Source organism: Ctenopharyngodon idella, chromosome 3 (assembly GCF_019924925.1).
Source record: "Ctenopharyngodon idella isolate HZGC_01 chromosome 3, HZGC01, whole genome shotgun sequence".
NCBI lineage: Eukaryota > Metazoa > Chordata > Actinopteri > Cypriniformes > Xenocyprididae > Ctenopharyngodon > Ctenopharyngodon idella.
In genome coordinates, this window is record NC_067222.1 from 7,716,422 (window position 1) to 7,743,753 (window position 27,332).

At 42.3% G+C, this 27,332-nt stretch overlaps 1 protein-coding gene across 1 annotated transcript in view; it reads right to left on the reverse strand.

Annotated features, from left to right (window-relative positions):
- Positions 1 to 3,488: 3,488 nt before the first annotated feature.
- Positions 3,489 to 27,332, reverse strand: part of LOC127510179 (interferon-induced very large GTPase 1-like) — a 32,893-nt gene continuing 9,049 nt past the window's right edge. Inside the window, exons 2-5 of the mRNA XM_051889744.1 lie at positions 15,299 to 15,877; positions 14,488 to 14,567; positions 3,610 to 4,497; positions 3,489 to 3,506 (exon numbers count right to left, since the gene is read on the reverse strand). Of these exons, the coding sequence (XP_051745704.1) occupies positions 3,489 to 3,506; positions 3,610 to 4,497; positions 14,488 to 14,567; positions 15,299 to 15,877 (1,565 nt within the window). The remainder of the gene's footprint in view (positions 3,507 to 3,609; positions 4,498 to 14,487; positions 14,568 to 15,298; positions 15,878 to 27,332) is intronic.

Consider the following 27,332-nt stretch of genomic DNA (forward strand, 5'->3'; position numbering starts at 1 on the left):
GGGATAAAAATATAGACTGCTGTTTGCTACTGCTGATGTGCAGATACGGGCAGACAGGTTTTCTGTATTAGAGTAATATATTCCGCTTAGTCCAATAACACGATGAAATTAAACACTGTGATCTCCATCATGGTTTACTATGGTGTTGGTGCAGATGGCTCTACAGAACGGACACTGAACCCAACAGGACTGACACAAATGATCAAACAGAATCTCGTCTGGCCTGAATTTATAGTCCAGATTTACTGGAAAAGTCTTTGTGTTGAATCTACTACTGATGTCTGACACTATAGCATGAAGTTCTTGTCTTATCACATCTTCCAGAAGGTTGAAATCATCAACATCATCATGTTTCACCCCACTGAGGTCTTTTTCAGAGAAGATCAGCACATCTGAGAGCTGCTGTGTGAAACTCTTCAACCACAAACCAACATCTCCTCTGTTCACTTGAACATGTTCAGTAGATTCATGTGCTGCTTTCATGATCTTCTGCTGCAGGAGTTCAATGTTCTCCTTCATCTTGGGTAAAACACTGACACTGAACTTATTTTTAATGTAATTCACGTATTTGTCAAAATCCTCCTCTTCTGCCAGTGTCTTCAGGATGTGTTTCTCCAGATTTGATCTGTTTCCATTCAGTGATTCACAGTTTGATCTCATTTCATCTGTCATATCTCTGGCAGTCTTCTTATAGACACTCTGCTCAATGGGTTCTTTAAGTTTCTGACAGATGATCTCTCCAAAAATGGCAGCTGATGTTGCTCCATGACAGTTTTTCTGGAAAATACTATAGTACTCTTCTCTCTTTTTCTCCAAATAGAGAACAGGATCATTGGCTTCCTTGAACAGTCTGTGTTGATCAGTGATCATCTTGTTTGCTCTCTTACAGATTGAGAGAACTAAAACCATGAAGAATTCATTCTTGAAAACATATTTCACTGGTCCTTCTTGATGATCTGTTACTCTCTTCTTGATGTAACCTGTGAGTTGTTGAATGTAGCTGATGTTGTAGCCCATCTTTGAAATGTTAAATGACTGAATCATTCTGTCTGTCTGCTGAGCAACATCTGTGACTAATGATCTTATTTGAACTTCATCCTCTGAAGACAAAGTTTGAGTAGGTCCAGATGTTCCTTTAACTGTTTGGCAAGTATCCTTTACAGCATCTCTCATCTCTTTTTTTGTGGACCTTTTAAAAATAACATACTCAGAAAAACTCAACTCATTGAAAATATTGTATTCACTGCCCTCTTTTCTGTGGTCCACAGGGAGACATCCTTGATGGATGTCAGTGAGAAGCCTTTTTACATCTCTCATTATGTCAATGTCTTTGATTGGAGGAGTGTCTGTGATGATCTTCTTTACGTACTGTTTCCAAAACAAATCAAATTCTTTCTTCAGTGTTACTTCATCATTTGCTTTGTCTTTGAGTCTCAAGGCAAGGTTTTTGCTCTTTTCATAGAGAGTGTTTTCATGATGCGTCCTCTGAGCATCAATTGTTTTCTTCAGGTCTCGCTGCTGAAGAATATCATTTAGCTTCCTTTTTGTTTCACTTACAATGTTTTCCTGAACATCTTTGATTTTAATTTCAAATGATGATTTCCAGTGAATCAGTATATCTTTATCTTTGTCTTTGTCAAAGAATTCTGACATTGATTTCTCCACTTCTTCACTTGTCTTCTTCAGTTCTCTTTGAAGATCAGTTTCCTCAACCTCATGAATTGCTTCATTTTCTATTTTGTTGTGTAGTTTATTCTCAGTTTCCGTCATGGCACTGCGAAGACTCCAGGACCACTTACTGTATTCAGTCTCCAGTTTCCTGTAGGCTGAAATCTCCAGAGAATTTCTGAAGCTGAAGACGAATTGTTCCTTCAGTAAAGCTTCCCAGAGATCTTTAATTCGATCTTTTAAATGTGTCATCATCATTTTATCTGATTTTGCTGCACGAGACATAATAGTTTCCTTTAGTTCTTGAATATTCTCACAGTAGTTTGGGTTTGGTGGTGCCATGGGTGGGTTTCCCTCCCAAAGATGAGCAAAATACTTCACATCATTTCGTGCATCAAATCTAATGACATCATTGAAACATTCTGCATCACAGTCCTCCTCTTTAGCAGCGAGTTTTGTCATCTCATCCAGTGTCTCCTGCAGTCGTCTCCTTCCCTCCTTGTTTTTCTCTCCTGCTGTGACGTCTGAAACGTTCTGATGCACAAACACACAGCTGGGATTCAGTCTGACCTTCTTCATCCTTATGAAGGCCTGAACAACAATCTGAAGAATGTTCTGCATCTCAGCTGGGTTTTCTCCAAAGATGTTGATCAAGGTCAGATTTGCAATACCAACAACAAATGTGGCCAATTTGTTGTCATGATCTCTTGTTGATCTCCCAGCCAGTTCTAGAGCATTTAGACCCTCAGTATCAACAACCAGAATATAGTCAACGTTCATCTGTCTTTTCATCTCATCTGACACTTTGACCAGCTGCATGAAAGCTCCTCTGGTGCACCTGCCAGCACTGACAGCAAACTGGAGTCCAAACATGGCATTCAGCATGGTGGATTTCCCAGAGCTCTGAATCCCTAAAACTGACAGCACAAAGACTCTTTGGTCTCCCAGTTTCTGGATGAGTTCATCTAGAACAGCAGAGATCCAGATCACAGGAACATGAGCAGCATCTCCATCCATCAGCTCCAGTGGAAATCCAGAGATCATCATCTCTGCTGCAAGACTCGGAAGAGAAGTGAAGTGAACCTGCAGATCTTTCTTGTTCTTCTTCACAGATGAACATGATTCATAGATCTGTCCGATCTCCCTCATGATGTGCTCCAAACCAAAGGCTGCAGCTTGAAGTTTCTTAGATATTCTCTCAAGTTCTGCTTGTTCAGTTGTTAGTTCCTTGGATTTATCATTGTTCTCTTTCAATTTTACAACTGTTGACCACTTTTCATCATATTTTTTATGTATAGCAGAAAGGTCAGCAGAGATATAATTATTCAGGTGCATTTCAAGCAATTTCAGAAAATATATTTTTTTATTTGCAGCATCTGAGTCAATTTCATTAATAAAGAATTTCATAAACTCACTTATGTCAGATTCATGCTGCTTTTCACTGATTTTCTTCATTTCTTTTTTCTTTCTAATTATTTCCATCTCTGTCTCATCTCCTTGAGGTCAATGTAGTTCTTTGTTCTTCTGACACCACTGATGCCACAGTTTCCCCTGATGAGGCAGAAATGATTCTTTGATTTCTGTCAGATCTTTCTTCTCCAGTAAACTCATCATCTGCTGTGCTGCTTTTCTTCCTCTCCTGCAGTCTTCATCATCTTCCTCATCTACTCTGATGTCTGAGTGTTTGGACACTTCTTCAAGTCTGAAAGTGGAAGATGATTCTGAGAGACAATCATTTATAGCTTTTTTGAGTTCTTCAGATATTTCAAACTGATTTCTGTTTTTTAAACCAATTTTGAATTTCTCTTTCTTCATTTCATTTACTGGAGATTCATCTTCTGTAAAAAGAAAAATTAGTGGCTTTGAGTCCTTGTACAGGTTTTGGATTATTGCTGCACTTCTGTCATTCTTGTTTAGTCGTGGTAGAAGAACAACATTGACTGAGGCCATTTGAGTGAGGATCTGCAGCTGTTTCTCATGGCCCCTTGCATCACCGTGTAGATTACAGAATGAAACATGGTCAGTGAATTTATCCGCGTTTTTCCCAGAGGGGCAGAACCAGGCAATCTCCACAACTCCATCCATCAGTTCTCTGGTTCTGCTGCTGCCTGGGCAGTTCCTGTGGAAGAACGTGTTGTGTTTCTCATTGATCAGACTGTTCATCAGCTGAGACTTGGATGAAGACACAGAGCCAAACCTGAAGAAAAACACCATTGGAGTTGATGCCTTGTAGATCGGCTGGGTTTGACTGATGGTTTCATTGTTGGTATGTTTTATCTTCCAGCTCTTGTTGATTTGTCTAAATGTCCAGAGAGGAAACTCAATCCGTCGTGTGAATGGATCAGGAACAAGCAGAGGCAGAGCGTACTGACACTGGGACAGTTTAGTCACCATCAGCTGCTTCAGGAAACCATCAGCACAATGAAACACAGCCATCTGAACATCCATCGGGTGAATTTGCTCAGACTGGCTTGTTTCTATGTTGGATAAAGATAAATCTTTAAAAACATCACAGATATCACCCTGATTTTCAGAGTTTTTGTCTCTTCGTTGTTTGTGATCCTGTTTTTTCCCCTTAACATTTACGTATCTTGCGCTGTAGTCCATCATTAGTAGTTTTTGAAGGAAAGTCTGAATCAGCTCCTCTTCAGAACAAGACTCATGGGATTGTAAAGAAAGTGCTGTTAACTGAGGAACATCTGCAGTTCTCAGTTTATTGTGTTGTCTGCCTTCAAGATGAAGTCTTTGAAATAGATTCCTTTTTTTAGTATCTTCCTGTTGTAGGCATTGATCTTGTCTGACTCTTGTTTCCAAGTCTTTGTTTTTTCCCTATTAAATAAATAAACAACATCTATGTTGATTAGTGGTTTTAAAGAACTGAACAATACAATCATTCTAGTCTGACAATTCTTAGGCAATTCTCTTTTGTGAGAATTTTGTACAAAAAAAAAAAGCTCAATGTAGCAAAATGTCTAGGTTACTAATGCAACCCCTGAGCAACACCAGGGTCTGGTCACTCAGCGGTGGACACAGGGATTGTGGCGACAGGACGTAACATTAGTATCCTAGATGTTCCCTATCAGTCAGTCACATTCAACGTTACATCAGTGACTGATGAAATCTAATCACCTAATCCCCCCGCACCTGTTGGGGCAGAAAAAGGACAGGGCTTTACATGGAGAATTTCGATCACTGCTGTTCCTACTTACCCGTACTGTAAGACTATTGGATAACAAAGCATACCTATTCCAAATGGGAAGGGACACTACGGAGGCCACATAATGTGGAGTTACACATATTGACTGACCACTAGGGCAGTGCTACATATGGAAGGACTCTGTGGTAGATCCTATCTTGTTAGGGTGGAGTCAATACCAAACAGAGATGGCAGAGCGGGCTCTGCCTAGGGAAAGACACGGGCTTGCCAACAGGGAAGCTGTACCGTGGGAGACTACACACCCAGAGGGGAATCACACACATGGGCACCTATTCTAGCACAAGGGCTGACCAACCAGATTGACACACAAATGCTAGGCCTGGCGTCAGATGCCTCCGCCACATCTAACTGCCGAAGGGTCCTGGAGGAACACCAACCAGGGATCTCCAGGCGGGAAACATGCCTAGAGAGCAAAACAGGCACTCATATCCCGTTCTTAGAGGGGAATGGTGCTGCAAGCGAGACACCCCAGCCTCCCTGCATATTACCTGTTTGTAGCCAACACACAGGAAGAAACAATCTCTACTTGGAGGTTGTAGAATCTCACAAATGTATTAGGGGTTGCCCAGCCTGAAGATCTACAGATGTCTGCTAGCAAGGCACCATGCGCCAGCACCCAGGAGGAGGCAACACTCTGAAAGGAGTGAGCTCTCACCCCAAGGGGGCATGGCTCGCCTTGGGACTAGTACGCCAAGATGATAGCATCCACTATTCAGTAGGCCAACCTCTACTTAGAGACAGCCTTTCCCTTCTGCTGGCCTCTATAGCAGACAAATGTGAGAGTTAGCCGGCCGAATTACAGGCAAGTTCCGTTGACCGAAAATGCCCGCAAGTCCCCGACCCTCTTGATGGAAGTGAGAGCAATAAGGAGTGCTGTCTTAAGAGACTAACTGCAAAGGCTCAAAGGGAGCTCTCTGCAGTGTTAATTTTGACAGCCACATTTGATTTAGTATTAATCTTTCTCTTCAGATGAAAATGCTTATTAGTCTTAGTCACATTTTAGTCATTTTTGTCTTTTAGTCAAATTTTAGTCTAGTTTTAGTCAACGGAAGGTCATTGCATTTTTGTAAACATTTAGTCATTACTTTTAGTCAAACTGCAGTTACTAACATTAATTTTGGTAGCTATTTTACATGTAGTCTTTAGACAAAGATAGTCATAATCTTTCTCTTCAGATCAATTCAATTAAGCTTATGAGAAATTTTAATCAAGGTAACTGAGTTGCTTCTGACTCCAGAGGAGGAGATGGTGGGCGAGTCGTGACATGCGATGCGAGCGTAGACCACCCTGACGGTTGATGTACGCATCGGTCAATGTGTTGTCTGTCCAGACCAGTACATGTTTGCCCCCCAGGAACAGTCAGAACTGGTGCTGGACAAGGAATACTCCTAGCTACTCGAGGCAATTGTTATGCCGCTGCAGTCAAGGTCCTGTCCAGGAGCCTCTGAAAGAGCCTCTGAGCCTTCTAGACACCGAGCAAGTGGGATCAGTGGGACCACAGACGTACCTGCAGTGGGGCAGTAAAGTGGAGGACAGGGACCCGACCCGGAAGGCATAGCGTCCCGGAGTGGGGTCTGAGTATGCATCACTTACCTGGCTCCACAGTTCCCGTGAGGGAATGGCAGTAGACACGTAAGAAGGCGTTGCTTCCTCGAAGCGCAGACTCCTGCCTACTGGCAATAGAAGAGGGGACAGAGTGGAAAGGCATAGCATCGCTCACTATCAACCGTGCCCTCTTGGGAACCAGAGATTGAAGAAATTGCTTTTTTGTTGAAAATGTGAGTACAGAACAAAAAACAATCTCAACAAAGGATTCTCCACCTGGCCCTCCTCCAGGGGAAGGAGCGGTGCACCCACTGTCTCCTTAAGAGCAGTTCCTTCCATCTCTGGGTCGCCCGTCTCAGGAACTCCACTTCGTCTGACGCTTAGAGGGCCTGCCTGGGACTGAAATGGGCTGTGTCGCCTTCCTGCGGTCAGCTCCAAGTTGCAGCCTGGGTGAATGCTGCTGCTGTGGCTGCCCGGAAGCGGAGGTGGAGGCTGTAGGGGGATGCCCTTGGTGATGATCAGGCGGGGGGATTGCCACCGGTGGAGTGGTGGAAGCAGTAACAGACCACCGGGGCAGGATGTGTTTTATCGCTTCCATCTGCTTCTGTACTGCTGAGGACTGCTGGGTGAAGTTCTCGACACCGTCACCAAAGAGGCCGGCCTGAGTGTTGGGGAAGTCGAGAAAGCAAACTTTGTTGGCTTCCTTCATCTCAGCCAGATTTGGGCAGAAAAAGGTGCCTTACACAACTTTGTGACCTCCTCATGCACTTCCGGGAAGAAAGGCATTGGAGCCCAAGAAAACCTTGAGAGAAACCAACCTTGAGCATTCAGGACACTGTGGATGGTTCCACTCGAGCCTGACGTTTGCGGAGGCCTGGGAAAACTTGGCTATCAGCTCTGGACCCGAACAACACTACTCTACCCAAAAGGGGCAGTGCAGTGGAATCCTCATCACCAGAGAACCCTAGCCCACCCTCCAATGCATCACCTTGTCGCAGGGAGTGGCCCGGTTGGAGAGTCCCTACTATAACCCGCAGATCACCGTGTGTATCAAATAAAAGTAGCCCTCTGCTGAGCAGAGGAACTAGATTGGGGGATAGCAGAGGGGACCCCACCTCTCTCAAGGTACTGGAGTCTCAATCTCAGAAACGTGATGTCATCTTCCCGCAGTGGGTACATGGCTCATCCACGAACGCTGTCTCAGCGTGTTTACTGCCCAGGCATGAGACATTGATCGTGACTGTCAGCTAGGGCCAGGTAATGACCGCATCCAGAAACACACGGGTGGAATGGCATCTTGAAAAAGACGCAACATCCCACCATGTTTACTCTTTCAGGGGAAAAGCGCATAGGGGAAAAGATCGCCTGCACGGTGTGCAGAATTCTTTCTCCAGAGGAATCTACAGCGTGCAGAGTTCTCCTTAAGGCGACCACACAAACACGTGCAGAACTTCTTCCTGGTTCTGTATACCACCACAAGATGAAAGCAGAGCAGAATCTTCTCCTGAAACACTCGGCTCTGAAGCAAAAGATTCTTGAGTTAATCACACACTCTTAATTATATACCCGCAGAGAGGGAGTGGTTCGCGATGTCCATTGGCTTGTTGTGTACCACTTGAAGGTGACTGGGCTCTCAGGTGACATCCCAATTAATCAGTCACTCACATAATGTCGAACGTGACTGACTGATAGGGAACTCAGTGTCAGTTCATTTGTTTTTTACCCTCACAGTTTTTCTTAATTGCTTACAAAGTAGAAGCCATTCTTTTAAACCAAACATTGAAAACCATAATGCCATTTATTGAAATAAACAGTAAAACTTTAAACGCTATTCTTACGTTTCAGTTTCATAAGTCACAAATCTGATTAACCTTTTTCTCAAAACATTTCTCGAAACATTTTGAACATTACAACATAAAACTACTGTGTAACTACATAGTGTACCAAGAATAATGATAAAATGTACACAAATTTAAACTTAAATTTTTAAATTTTAATTTATTTAGATTATTGTTTGTAGAAAAATTGGGCTTATTTTAAAGAACAAGTAAAACAAGTGTTTGAACAAGTACAACATTAAATTTTAAAATTTCACTCAGTTTTAAGTTTTCGAAGTTGAATGAAAAATTTTAAAATGATAGTAGTTTGCTTTATAATTGTGCTAAAGCAAACTACTGTAAAGAAATATCATTTTAACATTTTTCACTACTGTAAAGAAATAGCTGCCAAAACCAAAAGTATCATCTATTTGGGCAAGAGCAAAATGTAAAATCTAAAATAAACCTCTGATAAAAAATAAAGTTACTAGGCTTGATAATGCATTAACAGTGTTGTGTTTTGTGTATAAAACATATAACTCATTTGATTTATTCCAATTTATTATTGTTTCCTTATTTTTTTTATGTATGTATTCAGAACCAAGAAGCATTTTGAGCCCAGTAACACATTTACCTTGAAAACTACAAAAGGGTAAACTATGAAATTGGGTAGTAGTTTGTTCCCTTTCGAAAGGGAACTCAACTCTGTGTTCGAAAACGCTATGGGGACCGCCTCCGCGTGAACCGGTGTCTGAAAACAATATCAATTCACGACAATCCTATTGGCTGGCGACAGCATATGACGTCATCATAGCGCGACCTGGAAGTATATAAGGAGCGTCTAGAAAACCAGTCAGTATCTTTTTCATCTTCAGGGACTGTTTTGTTTGAAACGATATCAAACCGATATTAAGGTAAGACAATTTATGTCTGACAAACATTTCAGGAAGTATGTGCATCCATGTCCCATAGAGTTGACATCTGATCACATACATAACTTATAATGTTGTCTTTTATGAGAACAAAAAGCATGTACAGGCAGTTCTTGTGGGATCTGTCTGTTATTGTAAGTGTGTTTTACTTGTAAAATGCTCCACTCTCTTCTGGTCTTTTCCTCGAGAGGAGAAGGACAGGCAGCTGCACCTAATTGTTTGGGTCTTACTCTTGCTGAGGCAGAGTAGAGACTAGATCAAGGGGTTTTCAGCTGGAGCTTGTTGAAGAGTTGAAGGGGAGAAATTCCCCGTGACCTTCGACGGCTGATTGGAGAGAGCTGTGTGATTATGATGATGTGTTGTCTATGACATCATTAGATTCAGCAGCAGTTGCTCTTCTTGTTCTAAGCCAAACAAGAGAGCAGGAGATGGCTGATGAGGATGAAGATTGTGAGCCTCCTGAATCCTCAAAGCCACCCTGCCCCCGCGTATGTACAGCTGTGTGAGATTATGGAACGCGCCTCTGGCAGACTGCGGCTGCCATTGGAGCAGGTTAAGGAAGAAACTTCTCGCGGACGGTTCGTCGAACGGTTCCTTTTTTGCCATAATTCTCCAGCCACTGTAAGCTTGCCATACCTTCTTCATCTTCATACTGAGATCGAGAAGGCATGGAAGGATCTGTATTCAGCTCGCATTCATCAACATCAGCAGGTTAATTTGCTGATGTTGATGGAGTGAGTCTGAGTACGCGTCGACGCCTCCTACTGACGGGATGAGTGCAACTATCTCGTGATATAGGTAGGCTCCAACGCTCTATACGTGGCAGCAGGTCAGGCGGGTGTTGCTTACACACAATGTCTGTTTGTAAGCATATCAGTTAGACCTGCTGAAATTGGCTTGGTAGGTTTCTTTATGTTTTTATTTATAATCAGTTTCCTGGATGCAGACCAAGGGCCCTGAAGTTCCATTAGGTTGGCTGTAACAATATATTATTAGGGTAGTACTGTGTTTGTCCCCTTGTTTGGATGTGTTGGCTTCAGATAATGAAGCCACCGTTCATATGTATTCAGATGTCGGCTTTATCTAAGCCGCACTGTTAGCCACCTTTTGGTTAATTAGCTTTCTCCTCTGGTAAATGCTAGAGATTTGAGATTAGCTTTCACTAACTTCAGATGGAGCTATGTTTAGCGTCAGCCTTAGAGGCCGTCTCACATTTTGTGCTTGGGTTGAGCTTTGCTCCTCTGAGCTTTACTTAGAAATTTAGTATTCTCAGAGTTTGCCTCCTCTCAGTTGAGAGTCGTTGGTAGAGGCTGGTGTTTCTTAGCCCCAGGCAGATCTATGCTTATGTGTTGGCCTTATAGGCCCACACCTATAGCTGGCCTAGGCTAGAACTAGGGTTTAGGCGCTGCTAGTAGCATTTTACGCCCTTTTTATACTACCCCTTATTATGTGAGTGTAGTTTTCCTAGTTCTGGCCTCCTCTTATCAGAGTTGTCAGGCCAAGGCCCATTGTCCCTTCGGTGTAGGTGCAAAATAGATAGCAGCTAAGGTAGCAGACTATTGCTAAGTCTCCCTGGTGCTGTTGTCTCAGGCGGTGTAGGCCCTTTTCACTATGTGAATAGAAACTTTGTTGCTGTGGCCCCGCTCCCCCAGAACTACCTTGTGGTACTTTGACTTCAGTGTTTCCCCTGAACCCCTTGAACTATGTTCAGGCTTGAGTGATATGGTTTTAGCTTTTTATAAAGCTCCTGTTCCCTAGGGTTCAGTACAGATTGTATCTGTTTTTGGTGAGAATTTCCGATGTGAAGTACCCAGCCTGTATTTTCAGGGTTGGATTAATAGTACTCCCTTGTTATTCAAGGTTTTTATACTTTAATATGTTAGTTCTGGTTCCTGCCCTACACTTTGTGAGCTCAGTAACTCTAATACTGACACAGGCCAGCACCCGTGTGTTCTGGAGTAGTAGGCCTGACTTAGGCCTCCTTTAGAGTATGTTGACGTAGTTTGTACTCCCCCTTGCTGTAAGGCTAAAAAGTGTTTTTACTGAGTACATTGCCTGTTGGAATGTATAAGCTCAGGTTGAGTTTAATAAGCTAACCTCACTACATAGTTTGGTTTTCATATATGGCTCCCAGAGCTTGAACACTGCCACAAGCTGACACTCATGTTGTGTGAAGTAGAAGGCTCTGTTTGGGCCTCCTTCAGAGCACAATAGCTTGTTGTATTATAAGGCTTGTTGGTAGATGTTTCAGTTAGAGTTTGCTCACTTGGAAACTAGCACTGCCACAGGTTGAAACGCCCATGTCATTCTGAAGTCGCAGGTCCTGTTTGGACCTCCCTCAGAGCATGATAGCGTAAGTTTGTACTCCTCTTGCTTTAAGAGTAAAAAGCGTTTTTACTGAGTAAATTGCCTGGTGGAATGTGTGGATAAATTAAGCTCAGGCTGAGCTAAACTGGTTAACCTCACTGGATGGTTTGGTTCTCAGATTTGGCTCCCTTAGGGCATAGACACTGCCACTAGCTGACGCCACATGTCTTTCTGGAGTCGCAGGCCCTCTTTGGGCCTCCTTCAGAGCATGATGGCGTAAGTTTGTACTCCTCTTGCTTAAAGAGTAAAAAGGGTTTTACTGAGTACACTGCTTGTTGGAATGTGTGGATAAGATTAGCTCAGGTTGAGCTAAACTAGTTAACCTCACTGAATAGTTTGGTTCTAAGGTTTGGCTCCCTTAGAGTTTAGACTGCCACTGGCTGGTGCCCATGTTATTCTGAGGTCACAGGTCCTGTTTGGACCTCCTTCAAGTCAAGTCAAGTCACCTTTATTTATATAGCGCTTTTTACAATGTAGATTGTGTCAAAGCAGCTTTACATTGATAACTGGTATATATTTTTGGCTGCACAGCAGCTCTTAAAGAATAGTGTCAATGCAGGCAGATCAAAGCACTGTTGAATATCAAATGTCATGTCAAATGTCCCCAATTAAGCAAGCCAAAGGCGACAGCGGCAAGGAACCCAAACTCCAACAGGTGACATCAGGTGGCAAACAAGTGGCAAATAAGTGTTTAAAGGGAGAAAAAAACCTTGGGAGAAACCAGGCTTAGTCGGGGGTTCTCCTCTGGCGAACAGTACTTTGTTACGATTCAGGTTGCTATCATAAGTCCGATAGGATCGCAACAATCAAAGTATTTATTTCAGTTCCATCCAGTTGAGGATCGTATTCATCACGCCGGTATGGATGGTTGTTGAGGAACTGCGCCACTGGTGGTCGTGTTGATGAGGCCTTCACAGTGGATGATCTAGTTGACTCAGAGTATGATGGTGTAAGTTTGTACTCCTCTTGCTTAAAAGTAAAAAGTATTTTTACTGAGTACATTGCCGGTTGGAAGGTGTGCTCAGGTTGAGCTAAACTAGTCAACCTCACTGGATAGATTGGTTCTCAGATTTGGCTCCCTTAGAGCATAGACATTGCCACTAGCTGACGCTACGTGTCTTTCTGGAGTCGCAGGCCCTGTTTGGGGCCTCCTTCAGAGCATGATGGCGTAAGTTTGTACTCCTCTTGCTTAAAGAGTAAAAAGTGGTTTTACTGAGTACGCTGCTTGTTGGAATGTGTGGATGAGATTAGCTCAGGTTGAGCTAAACTAGTTAACCTCACTGGATGGTTTGGTTCTTAGATTTGGCTCCCTTAGAGCTTAGACACTGCCACTGGCTGACGCCACGTGTCCTTCTGGAGTTGCAGGCCCTGTTTGGGCCTCCTTTAGAACATGATGGCATGAGTTTGTACTCCTCTTGCTTAAAGAGTAAAAAGTGTTTTTACTGAGTAGATTGCCTGTTGGAATGTGTGCTCAGGTTGAGCTAAACTAGTCAACCTCACTGGAAAGTTTGGTTCTCAGATTTGGCTCCCTCAGAGCGTAGACACTGCCACTAGCTGACGCCCGTGTCATTCTGAAGTCGCAGGTCCTGTTTGGACCTCCTCTAGAGCATGATGGCGTAAGTTGTACTCCTCTTGCTTAAAGAGTAAAAAGTGTTTTTACTGAGTACACTGCTTGTTGGAATGTGTTGAGGTAAACTGTAATATGTGGGCACTCTACAGTCTTATCTGCTAGTTAAACTCGGTTCATTCTGAGCGAGTTCCATGTTTGTGGGATCTTGCTTGTCAGCAAGCAAGCTGTTCTAGGTGTGTGGCCTTCACAGGCCGCCCTTTAAGCCCCTTCTGAGGCCTCCATGATTCTGTGCCTACTGTACAGTTTATCTGTTAAGTTGAGCTCTTTACTCCCCTCGTTTGAGGGTTGTCCTGCATAGTAATTAGCTCCCTAAGCTGGTCAGTGGTTGAAGGCCTCTCCGTGGCCTCCCTATTGAGGATCAGCCCCCAGGCTGGTAAATGTACTCCCCCTTGTTGGGTTCCTTTAGAGTGCACAGCCTCCTCAGTGCAAAAAAATCACGTGCTGAGTAGATCCTAGGATTGAGCAGAGTGTTACTCCCCTCATTTGTAAGGGTAAAAATCGCTAAGCTGAGTCCTGCTCTCTGGGATGCCCGTCTCTACGCTCTGGTCTGAGTTGGTTACTGCCTCTTTGCAGTCACTCTTACTGGATATCTTCTTTGAAGAATGTGATTTGAGACTCCGATCAGACAGGTTGTTGGCCAAGATTAGGTTTTTGTAAAAGTAGACCAGGTCGGCCTCCTTGGTGGCAATCAGGGTCGAGTACGTTCCCCTGACAAGTGACTGGCTAGGGTTCCCTCGGGCCCCCTGGCCAGATTCCCTTAAAGGTACCCTCTTTCTTTGAAAAGAAGCTTGGTTCCAGAAGCCTTTGAGCGGCCTTGGTAGGCCTTCTGTGTAAGGCCTCTTTGAGGCTTTTAGCTTGGGCTGGTGGCCATAGGGAATGCTGTCACTGACAGCCTATATATGACCCATAGGGGGAGTGGTTCTGGCACTTCAGTTGAAGCTGCTAGTGCTGACGTTTGTCTAGCCATTTTTGGCATGCAGTCCCCTCAAGCATGGCGGCGTGGGTATATTGTTCCCTATAGCGTTTTCAAACGCAGAGTTGAGATCCCTTTCGAAAGGGAACGTCTCAGGTTACATATGTAACCATGGTTCCCTGAGAACAGGGAACGAGACTCTGCGTTTCCTAGCCATGCATCGGAGCTGCCTGCTGAACAGTCCCTTCAGATGAAAAGATACTGACTGGTTCTCTAGGCACTCCTTATATACTTCCGTTTTCGAACGCAGCGTTGAGTTCCCTGTTCTCAGGGAACCATGGTTACATACGTAACCTGAGACGTTTTATCAATGCAGCCAATATTTAATGTGCACTCACGCCATGTTTTTCTCCAGTCTCTGATGTTGTAGTGTCTTCCATTCTTTCTTCACTGATTGTGGGTTCTGGAATGCAATATGCTTTAAGGAAGCAGAAATAAAACACACATTTTAAAGAAAGCCTTTTAACAGCTTAGAAAAATTATTATTGTACAAATTAATGTTATGTTGCACATCTGTCTGTGTTTAAATTAATGTACAGTTCTGGCAAACTCTAAAGTTAATGTAAGTATCCCATAAAATTTTGAGATAATTATTTCCTCAAAACTAAAGCAGAATATCTCAAAGAAAATAATGGGTTGTACATTTTTTTTTTTGTACAAATTTTTATAATGATACTATAATTTAAATCCCTGGTTAACAAGATGTTGTTGCAAGAAAGGAACACCAGCTAAGACTTCTTCTGTAGTCATGACAACCTGATAATATTTTAATAGCACTGCTACCTATATGGCCAATATTATTAGATATTATATACAGTCTTATATAAATGTTGATTTCTGGTTGAAATGATTCAAAGCAGAAGTTATTGTTCAAAGCAGAATTATTTAAAACAAATAAGGTAGTATCTAATCTACATAGACTATCTGACTGACTAAATTACCAGCCTAATTAAATAAATCGATTTTAAAATTTGAAATATAACATTGAGTTGGTGTATCAGATGCAGGCCCATGTGTACTAGTATATTTTATTCTATAATTGTATGGTTACTAGAATTGTGAATCAAAATAATAGAATAGCATCAGGGGTAAATATACATTAGAATAATCCACATTTGAAACATCAGGAAACCAAATCTGCGTTCTCACTTTGACATCCACTGGTTTTCAGGTCTTCTCTCTGTTTTAACATCTCTCCAGTGTAGAGCTGCTGTTTATTCTCATTAAACAGAAGCTCAATCTTGTTCATCAGGTCTCTCATCTCTGATTGGTTGTTCATCATCTTGTTGCAGGTGTGAAATCTTCCTCCACATTTCTCCAGCAGCTGCTCCAGAACAGGGTTTTTTATGTCGTTTATAGTGTCAGACTCTTCTTCTCTCTCATAGGTGAAGAGAATCATCACAAACTGAAGAACTTTGTCTCCAAACACTCTCTGAACCCATTCAAGACCCATCTTATCATCATCTGTTAACTGGCCCAGTCGCACAACAAAGATGAAGGCGTGGATTTCATTTTCTTTCACTAATTGATCAATGAGATGATCCACAGAGTCAGTCTCATGTAAATCAATCATGTTGATCACAGACACATGACGCTTTGCTATCTCCCTCTGTAAAGGAACGATCTTGGATGTTTCTACAGTTTTAAAAGGCTTTTCTCCTTCAAGCAGAATGTTTTCAGGTTCAAACTGGACAGATGGAGAGTTTCCAAACAGTACAACAGTCAGACCTAAATAAAAAAATCCAGATTTTAAACCCCACAATAAACTGCACCACAATAAATAATCTAATAAGTGTTGCAAACTGCACCACAATAAATAATCTAATCAGTGTTTCAAAGTGTCATATCACTTCAGTGTTGGTGTTATATCACACTTTTTTGTTGCTGTCAAATTATTTAATTGTCTTACTGTCAGCCCGATCCAAATCTGGACTACTGCCAACTGCAAAAAAAAAAAAAAAAAAAAAAAAAAAACACACATCATTATATATATATATATATATATATATAGATTTTAATTTCTTGTACTGCTTTATATATAAACAGTTCATAATTTCATATACTTACACTTGGGCGGGATTTTTTCCATGCTGTTTCTTCTTCTGAGAGGAGTCTTAACTGCTGCAGAGCAAAAAGCATTAAAATAAAGCTTTAGACAGATTTTAAGTCAGTATGTTGAGTAGTAATGCAGTGTGGATTATGTAATCGAAGTACATAAATCAAATACTTGTAATTCAAATTAATGTAAATTCATTACAGTTAAATGTGCTTGATCTGATTACAGTTACTTATTATGGATTATATGATCATTTATTGATTACATTATCAGCCCAATTTTCCAGAATTTTCAGAATGCATAGGAAACCTGACATTTTCTTTTTTTTTTTACTATAAATTTTTTATGAATTACACAGTATTTCTACATTTCCATAATTGAAATTTAATGTAGAAATTTAGACATTCTCGTTCAAATGTCCCATCTTTGCTTTTTTAACAAAGTAGGGGTGTGCATAGTCGAATATTCGATCTGTAATTAATATTCGAAAAATAAAAATACTATTCGAATTTTACTATGTTGCTATGCTGGCCGTAGATGCAGTGAATCCATGATAAATCCTAAGCACTAAAACTAGCAGTTATAACTAAATGCACTGGGCGGCGGTGTGGAGCGTGTTTAACAAGTTTATTGTATTTGATCGTCACATAATGTTGTTGTCGTCTGCCTCGCAAAGTTTGGAATTACTTAGATGAAAATGATCTTACAAAATGGAATTACTTTTGATCGAATTAATGAAACCGAGTTTCACAAAGCACATGAAATCAAAACACCCGTCGAATGAGGAAAGACAGCTGTCCATCACTGCATTCACAACAGGTAAGCGCAGCTGTACCCCCGAGTGAGCAAAGAAGATAACTTAACTGATAGCAAAATGATCTTGAGACATAAACTTCCTTTAAGTCTAGTGGAGGGAGACATATTTATAAACAGCAAATCAAAGTGCTGCTGTTAGAAACTTAGCTTAGCACACCATCTATCTTTGTGTCTATGCAACGTCTGTCAGCGCAGCGTGTTCCCTTTCGATACTACACTACATACTGCGTCATCTGCCTTTTTAGGCAAGACGCAACGGGGAAACTCCTGTTTTCACCAATTCTGAAGCCTTTTTCAATCACGCAGTGAAACTGCACGACCATTGGTTCGTGGAGTTTAATAAAACAAACCAATGGCGGTGCCCGGAGCCCGCCGAAATGGGCGGGGTCTCGGGCTATATAAGCGGCCATCTCGCCTTGGCAAACTGATTCATTCTCCTTCAGCGACGCAGATCACATCTCTTCATTGATCCCGAGACTTGAAGCCGCCTTCTTCCTGCAAGCAGCTTGAATTCGCCTCTGATCAGCTTGCCGCTCTGCAGCAGCAAGATCAGCTCGTCTCTCTGCTCGCCGCTCTCGAGCAGCTTTACTTTCATGAGAAGCCTAAGTCCCGCCACGGCCGGACCACCCTCCAAAATGCCTCATTCAGTTTTCCCGTCGCCCGTTCAGTTCCGGGCCCTCGAAAAGATGTGTTTTCTGCCTGCACAGAGCCTGTTCAAATGCCCTGGCAGTGCACCGATGTTATAGCGGACATAATAAAAAACAAACATTCTCAAAAAGAGAGCAATTTTCATCTTCCACCCCTTATGTGCACCACAGTTCCTCACAGCGACTTGGTGCTCGAACCAATCCAGCCCCTTGCCACCCGGGCCGAGGCCTGGCAGGCCATCCCCGGAGTGTCAACTTGGGTACTAAACATAGTAAAACGAGGTTATGTACTACAGTTCGCTCAGCAGGCCCCATTATTCAACGGAGTGGTCCATACCTCTGTAGAGAGCAGGGACATGCACGTCCTATGCTCCGAACTGAACTATGCTGGCAAAAGGAGCCATAGAAGTGGTTCCCTTGCCCCTCTGAGCGAATCAGGCTTCTACAGCCGATACTTCCTCGTTCCCAAAAAGGATGGCGATCTCAGACCCATCCTCGACCTCAGATATCTGAATCGTGGCCCTGATAAAGCACTCGTTCAAAATGATAACTTTGAAACAGATCTTCTCGCAAATTCGCCCAGGAGACTGGTTCTTTTCCCTGGATCTGAAGGATGCTTACTTTCACATCCAGATAGCCCCCCCATCACAGACGATTCTTGAGAGTCGCCTTTGAAGGGGTGGCTTATCAATACACGGTCCTTCCGTTCGGGCTGTCTCTGGCTCCCCGCACTTTGCATGGACGCGGGCCTTTCCCCTCTGAGGCAGATGGGCATACGCATACTCAAGTACCTTCAATGACTGGCTCGTCCTGGCCCAGTCGGAGCCGGAGCTAGTGGCACACAGATCCCTTCTCCTCAGCCACTTAGAGTGCTTGGGGCTCAAGGTCAATTTTCCAAAGAGCTCTTTATCTCCCAGCCAACGTATCTCGTTCCTGGGGATTATTCTCGACTCAACCTGCATGAGGGCCGTGGTCTCACCAGAGCGATCCCTGGCCATTCAGCAGCTCGCGAAAACTTTCACGCCCGGATCCTCTCTGCCGCTTAGAACGTTTCAGAGGATGCTAGGTCTCATGGGCTCAGCATCACCAGCTCTGCAGTTGGACCTGCTTCATATGCGCCCACTACAGTTCTGGCTGAAACCGTGGGTCCCGCCTCAAGCCTGGCAGCATGGTCGCTGCTCGCTCAAGGTGAACCAGGCGTGCGTTGCAACCCTGGCTCCTTGGATGAACCCCTGCTGGTTCAAACAGGGCGTGGCTATAGGGACGATGTGCAAGAGGAAAGTCGTTTTCACAGACGCTTCCAAAATGGGCTGGGGAGCTCTGTGCGATGGTCACCCAGCCTTCGGTGCTTGGACGAGCCAAGAGAGTGAGCTTCATATCAACCGCCTAGAAATGATGGCGGTGTATCTAGCTCTCCAATCCTTCCTCCCTCTCTTGGCGGGACACCACGTCCTGGTCAGATCAGACAATATGACAGTGGTGTCCTTCATAAATCGCCAGGGAGGGCTCTCATCCAAGCCCCTCTTCACTCTAGCGAGATCCATCTTAGAGTGGGCCCAGCACAGCCTGCTCTCACTCAGAGCAGCGCATATTCGGGGCATACTGAACAAAGGGGCGGACATGTTGTCCCGGAGCAACCTTCCCTCGGAGGAATGGTCGCTCCACCCCCTTGCAGTTCAGGAAATTTGGGATGTCTTCGGGAAGGCAGAGGTCAAACTCTTCGCCTCAGAAGACAACTTTCATTGCCCAATTTATTTTTCAAAGACCAGGGATGCACTGGCCCACGACTGGCCCAGCCTCCTCCTGTACGCTTTTCCCCCAGTCACTCTGATCCCCTGTCTCAGCTGACGTCCATGGAGCCATGGCCAGTTCCCCTGAGACGAGACATCCTCTCCCAAGCGGGAGGGACGATTTGGCACCTCAAACCCGAGCTGTGGGATCTCCATGTATGACTTCCAGACGGGAGCCTTCAGACCTCCCTGAAGATGTCCTGAACACTATCTCACAAGCTAAAGCTCCGTCAACGAGACGTCTCTACTCCCTAAAATGGTCAGTCTTTGCTGCCTGGTGTACAGCCCGGGACAAGGACCCATTTACTTGTGACATATCTCTGATATTGTCTTTCCTTCAGGACTTAATGGATAGGGGCTTTTCCCCTCTACCCTTAAAGTCTATGTCGCAGCCATCGCGGCCTCCCATGCTCCCGTAGCAGGACAGTCGATAGGGAAGAACAACCTTGTTGTTCGTTTCCTAAAAGGGGCTAGGAGGCTGAACCCTCCCCGCCCCCGCACAGTTCCCACATGGGACCTGTCTGTGGTTCTCAGGGGCCTTAAGGGCCCTCCCTTTGAACCGCTCCAGACTGTCGACTTATGTCCTCTGACGCTAAAAACAGCCTTATTGCTAGCCTTAGCATCGGTAAAGCGAGTCGGAGAGGTGCTCTCTGTGAGCCCCTCCTGTCTTGAGTTTGGGCCTAACAACTCTAAAGTTGTCCTGAAACCGAGACATGGATATGTCCCGAAAGTCCTATCCACACCCTTTAGGGCACAAATGGTCATTCTCTCTGCACTTCCTCCTTCCAAGGATGATCAGGAGTTGAACCTACTCTGTCCAGTCAGGGCCCTGAGGACTTACATTGACCATTCTGCCTCTTTTCGTCAGTCGAAACAACTCTTTGTCTGCTTCGGTGGTCGTACGAAAGGTCTTCCAGTCACAAAGCCCAGGTTATCCAGATGGATAGTCGATGCTATAGCGCTCGCTTACTCATCTTTGGGCCTACAGTGCCCCATAGGTGTTAGAGCACACTCCACGAGGGGCATGGCTTCTTCTTGGGCATGGTCCACTGGCATGTCCATTGCGGAAATTTGTGAGGCGGCCGGCTGGTCCTCGGCATCCACCTTTGTCAGATTTTATAATCTGGATGTCCCCGCATTACAGACGCAGGTTTTCTCTGCATAAGCCTCACTAATGTGATCAGCTTATGAGTACTCGTTTATGGCCCTGACCAAATTCCGGGTAATAACATTTTTTCCCATTCCCTGTATATGCTCTAGGCCTCAAGAGAGCTCCTAAATATAAGGAATGGGAGGATGACTATAGTGTCCCCAAGTCCCCTATCTAACCCGGGATATGTTACGCTATGTGCATCCGTGCAAGCCCTCCTCAGTGCTCCGCTTGGATGCTCTGTCATTCCCCCTGCATAGCACGGCGTGATTGTATAATCCCCGTTGCGTCTTGCCTAAAAAGGCAGATAGGCAGTACGTAGTGTAGTATCGAAAGGGAATGTACTCGGTTACTAACGTAACCTCGGTTCCCTTAGATATGGAACGGAGTACTGCGTAATTTGCCGTGCTATTCGTAGGATGCCTCATGCCGTCGCTTCATCGAATGAAATCAGTTTGCCAAGGCGAGACGGCCGCTTATATAGCCCAAGACCCCGCCCATTTTGGCGGGCTTGAGCGGGCTCGCTCGCCATTGGCTCGCGCCGCCATTGGTTCGTTTTATTAAACTCCACGAACCAATGGTCGTGCAGTTTCACTGCGTGATTGAAAAAGGCTTCAGAATAGGTGAAAACAGGAGTTTCCCCGATAACCGTATACTGACTCGAGTGTATTATGTACGTTCTGTACGATAACTGGCGCTGTCTGCATTATTAGCGTTTTTCCCGTTCGCACTGCTTGAGCTTAATGCTTTTGTTCTTTATATTTTTTGTTTGCACATATTAAGAAAACCTTAAGATATAATGTAAGCTTGTTGTGTATATTGCCTAATCGTAAGCTTGTTCAGAAATGGTTACAAAATCTTGATGAATAAAAAAATAACGTCTTTCTCGTTTAACGTCATTTAAATAAACGAATATTCGAATATTTGTTTTTACGAGCCCAAATATTTGAATACAATATTTTTGAAAAATGCCCAGCCCTAATCATAAGTTTAAGAAAAATTATAAAAAAAATAAATAAATAAAAAAGACCAGAAAGGAAAAATTGTTGAGGCTTTTTTTTTTTTTTTTTTTTTTTAACTAAATTGCATTATAGAGCAACATATAAAACATTCTGAGGGCCCTTGAAACTCTGACACCCCGATCACTCTCAATAATACAGTAACTTCAGCTGAATGTGGCCAAGATCACATTAGGAGGACTGCTGATCAAGAAAGTTTCATGCACACTTTGTGTACTCACATTCGCTTTCCTTGTTGGCCATTGTGCCATCTACTGATGTCATCAGTGCCTTTATTCAATGCTGAATAAACACACTTGGCATCTGAGCTTCCTGTGGGCTGTTTCACTGCTCATTGCCTTCCTGGGCAATTACGTTCATTCAGGATGGAACAATTGGTTGGTTCTACCAAAAAATAAATAAACAAGGTAAATATTTAAGAAGTGACATGAGATGCACAACAATAGATGTTTTTGTAATACCTGCATATTGTAACAGTGTCACTTTGTTGAATTGTGTTGTATACATCTTTGTTTTATGCTCTGATATATAATGAGCAGTTACATTCTGCGCTAAGGTGAATTTTTAGACAGTTGGCTAGAAAATGCAGCATAATAAAGAAAACAAGTTACAGGTATAACTGGTTTAGGGGTTGGGTGTAAGACATGTTAAGTAACAGGCATTTCTGACATTTGTTCTAATAGATCACTTTATAATGTGGAAAAACTTTACAAAACACCCTATGTACTTTTTTACTTTGGATTTAAAAGTGAACGGCATCAATGCTTATATTAGTATCTGTCTGTTTGATTGTCTCTTGTCAGCATTTGTCAGTCTAACATTTCTAGCATAGGAAAGATGGTCCAGTAAAACATCTGGATTAAACACATCTTCAGGACTATCCCAAGATTACCAGAGTCAGTCTGACCAGACTTACAACCAGCTAAGACCACAACACAGTCCCCTACAACCCAAAAAAAAAAAAAATAATAATTCAACACAGACCCTTGTGGTCAGCAGATTTCAACAACCAGCTAAGGCTATAGCAAAGACCCCAACAATCAGTAATCATTTACATACACTCAAATAATATGTTAGTAATCGGACTGATGGCTCAAACGGACTGAAAAGACTTAATGGAAACACCTCAAATCTATACAACTGAATTCAATCTGAGTGAAATTTCAATCACATTGAAAGGGGTGGTTCAGACCTGAAATAATTCTATCGATTGGACAAAATTAAACATGTAAATGCTTAAATCCGACTATGTTCTCAAGTGGATTAAAAAATACCTGCTACATATGCGCAGTGCCATGATGGTATGCGTATGTTTACATGTTTTACATTGTCACAGTGGTTGCAGAAAGGCAGACACAGACGAAGATAATAATTCCAACAATGACAGGTTTAATGATAATTCCAACAGGAAGACGATCAGGTGCAACACACACTAACATAGACGGTGAACGGACAAGGAGTGACTGAAAAAGAAGGACTTATATATGTAACACACAAGATAACGAGCAACACAGCTGATACAAATTAACTAATGATGACAGTCACTCAGGAGACAGATGAGTGGCGGGAATTCAAACAAAGGCAGGCATGATACATGTGAAAACAAACTGAAAGTCCAAACAAACAAAAACTGAACTGAACAGACTGTGACATACATAACACAAACATTCATATGATTATTTACGTCTCATGTCTTACAAACTGGTCAGTGGAAATCTGAATATTTACCCATATTTTCCAGAAAGTTGCACCAGGACAAAACTGTATTGTTAAGAACAAAAAAAAAACAAAACAAAAAAAAACAATATATATATATATATACAGCAATTATCTGGGTTCAAGCATTTTAAGGCCTTTAAGCAGTTGCGCAAAAAGATTTTACATTTTATTTAGTAAGCATTTAACCATTTAAATTATAAAAGGAAAAGACCATTTACAGCCAGTACATGCAATTTACCATTGAAAATATATGGTTTTTAAAGCTTTTTACTAGGGATGCACTGATGTATCGGCCGCCGATATTTATCGGCCGATTTTTGCTCAATTTACAACCATCGGCATATCGGCTGTAGCAGGAAAAAGGCCGATATAACAAACTGATGGTTTATTAATTAACTGCGTGAAGGCACTGAGCTGTATAATGACTGTTGCATAATTCTAGCGCTGCTGTCTGCGCTTTAATGTTAATCAAATAACAACAGCTCGCACATATTCTTGACTAAATAACTTTTGTAACTTTCATAAGTGTAGTGGACCCCATCTGAATGATGACCAAACCTTTACTGATGTTTTATAAAGTTTATTGCGTCCGTTTTCACTCCAAACAAATCACCACAAAAGCTAAACATTACAGAGCACACGAAGTGCGCATTAAACTCTCTCTCTCTCCATTGCATTATCATCAACATACAACGAATTACCCAAAACACTTATTACAACTAACAGTTAACAAATACATATAGATCTTATGCCTTTTCGAGGGGTGCTTAATAAACGGACAAACTTTAAATCTGCAAAATATCTCTGAAGAACTTCGAGCTCTCCTCAGACGGTAGACTTGAACACGCCTGCTGAATGTTAAATGGATCCAATCCATGTTCATTAAAAATTATTTGATGATGCAGCAATAACCTGCTAGTATATTTTAATGCAGGTGTTTTTGAACTTTGCTTATTTAAAACATGATCAAAATACTATATTTTGATGACAAAATTTCAAATAAGAGAGGAAGTGACAAATATCGGTGTCGGCCAATAATTGTTTGTTAATATCGGTATCGGCCCCAAAAAATCATATCGGTGCATCCCTACTTTTTACGAGTTCTTGAGGTTGAGCCAAAAACCTAAGTCTAGTTCACCAAAAAATAAAATTAAGGATGGTCCAAGGCACTCGAATCTTATAGAAAACGTTTTTTTTAAAAAGCCTTTATTTCATCATGGCTAAATATTAAAACAGGTGACAAGTGCACAGTCTGCACACCTACGTGTTGCAGCTGAATTTGCCTTCATCAGGGTGTGAGTAACAAACACATTCAGAGTTCATTTTGAGCAGCAATTAATTAGTCTAATTAGTCTAATACACAGGACAAACAGAAGAGAGGAAGTTTGACGATTACATAAATTAAATCAAACACAGTATAATCAATATAAATGAACGAAATAAAAATAAAAGTAAATAAAAATAACATTGAATGAAGGAAAGTATATAAACCAGACTCCACAACTCAATGTATATAATCGATAATGTACATAGTGTAACTTAAATTTCTGAGAAAAAAAAAACACTTTTCAACAATGTCATGAATATCACAAATCAATAATATATATATTCAAACCAGAATCAACAAAATTATCAGATCTAACATCTTATTACAAAAAAGGTACAAAGTCTAATTCCCCATTTAATCCTGGAAATTTAGTTGCTTTCAGTGTATAGATCCAGAATGACTCTGTCTGTAGAAGAGAATAACCCTATCCCTCCTCTTATTGACCTAGAAACCTGTTCTATACCGATTATCTTCAATATACTTGTTGATTTTTTTTTTTTTCTCAGAAATTTAAGTTACACTATGTACATTATCGATTATATACATTGAGTTGTGGAGTCTGGTTTATATACTTTCCTTCATTCAATGTTATTTTTATTTACTTTTATTTTTATTTCGTTCATTTATATTGATTATACTGGGTTTGATTTAATTTATGTAATCGTCAAACTTCCTCTCTTCTCTCTTTCTTGTCCTGTGTAGCATAACCAGGTGATTGTCATTAGACTAATTAATTGCTGCTCAAAATGAACTCTCAATGTGTTTGTTACTCACACCCTGACAAAGGCAAATTCAGCTGCAACACGTAGGTGTGCAGACTGTGCACTTGTCACCTGTTTTAATATTTAGCCATGATGAAATAAAGGCTTTTTAAAAAAGTTTTCTATAAGATTCGAGTGCCTTGGACCATCCTTAATTTTACGAGTTGAACTAACCCTTGCACCCAAAGAGAACCAAAACAGAACTCATACCCCGCACTTCTTTTGCATTTTTTGCTTTGTCTAGTTCACCAAAGTTGGTTTTTGAAATAATCTCCAATATTTAACGAACGATTCGATGAACAATGGTGTGGTACGAATGTCGTGGGCGTACACGAAAAATTGCACGATACACAATGCTTTATGCACATGAAGGCGCCCCCCGGTGGCCGATTCCTTTTGAATTTCTCACAGGCCTCTAGGGTCATGAGTCAAACAGGCCCAGCGAATTTAGTTCCAATCGGCCTCCGTTAACCTTGTCTGATAGCTGCTCAAGCTTCAGTGGCCGACGGCAGAGATGTTTTTCGAGATGCGTCAATGTCCTCATAGACAATGGTGGCCCCTCGGACGAAGACAATGCACGGCAATTTTCAAGTTGCTCAGACTAACGGTGAAGTAGTTATAGCCGTTTTCACTTTTTTTTCCTGTTATAGCGCCACCAAGTGGCCAGTTGCCACGTCCTTTTTTACACGACCACAGAATGAGCTCTTACATAGGTGTGCTGAGTTTGGTGAAAATATCTCATTACGTCCACGAGTTATAGCCAATTTAGTAAAGTGGCTCCACCCACCTTGAAGGTTTTGGCAGCTCTTAGGGACCCTGAATCGGAATTTCAACTTTGTTTTTGATAATTATTGACAATCAGACTCCAGAGAATCTCACTGCACTGGTTTGATTCTGATTGGGTCAAAAACCTAGGACTAATTCGCAAAAGCAGGTTTTCAAAAATTCCAAAATACCCTGAAATTTCGGCACGGCGAAATGCATTCGATCCTGTCCGCCTTGAGCCAAGGATTCCAATGAAACACTTGAGCCTAGGCCTAACGGTTCAGGACTTATGAGCCTTTTCGTACCTTTGACCGCTGACAGCGCCCTCGTCAGGCCGATCGGGGCAAGCCTTGGTGACGTTGTAGGTGGTATGAGTACTACCAGCCCTCAAAGTTTCAAGTCTCTACGACTTACGATTTGGTCTGCCCGATCACTTTTTAGTGGAAAATGCTGATCCTTGGAAAATTTAACAATTAGAGGGAAAAAAAATTTGATTGTATTGGTGTATAAGTCGCATTTTATTATTAAATACTGAAATAATGTGAAATACCAGTGCATAATATAATAGTGTTCGAATAAACAGTATTTATCAAGTCTAAATGAATTTACAAAATGAAAGTTACGTGCACAGAGACGTACAGTGGACAGTGGACACGCCTCTGCTAGCAGCGCCCTGTTCAAGAAACACATCTGTAAACTTTTTCCTACAGCTCAGGCAGGCTTTGTGTCCACGATTAGCTCCTTTATTCTTCTTCAATTTACTAAGTGTTATTTTACCTTCTCACCAGATTCTCACAAATTCTTCGCTTACACCAAATTTGCATTCTACTGCAGGACTGGATTTTTCCTTTGCACACTGTAAAACAGTCAGTTTAAACTGGCTCTCAGGGATATTATTGCTGTGGCACTACACATGCGCTAAAAGTTTTATTCAGAAAATATGAAATTGCAGCGTTTAAGGGTTCATATAAACAGGACATCCAGAATCTAAAATCGGATTAGATTCATTCTGACCAAAATTAGTGCATGTATCATGTACATACCCAGTGAGCCTTCTGTTGTCAGTCAGACTACAACCACTAACTACATTATGATTTCAGCTGTTTCTGTCAAGATCCATGTCTGTCTCCAAG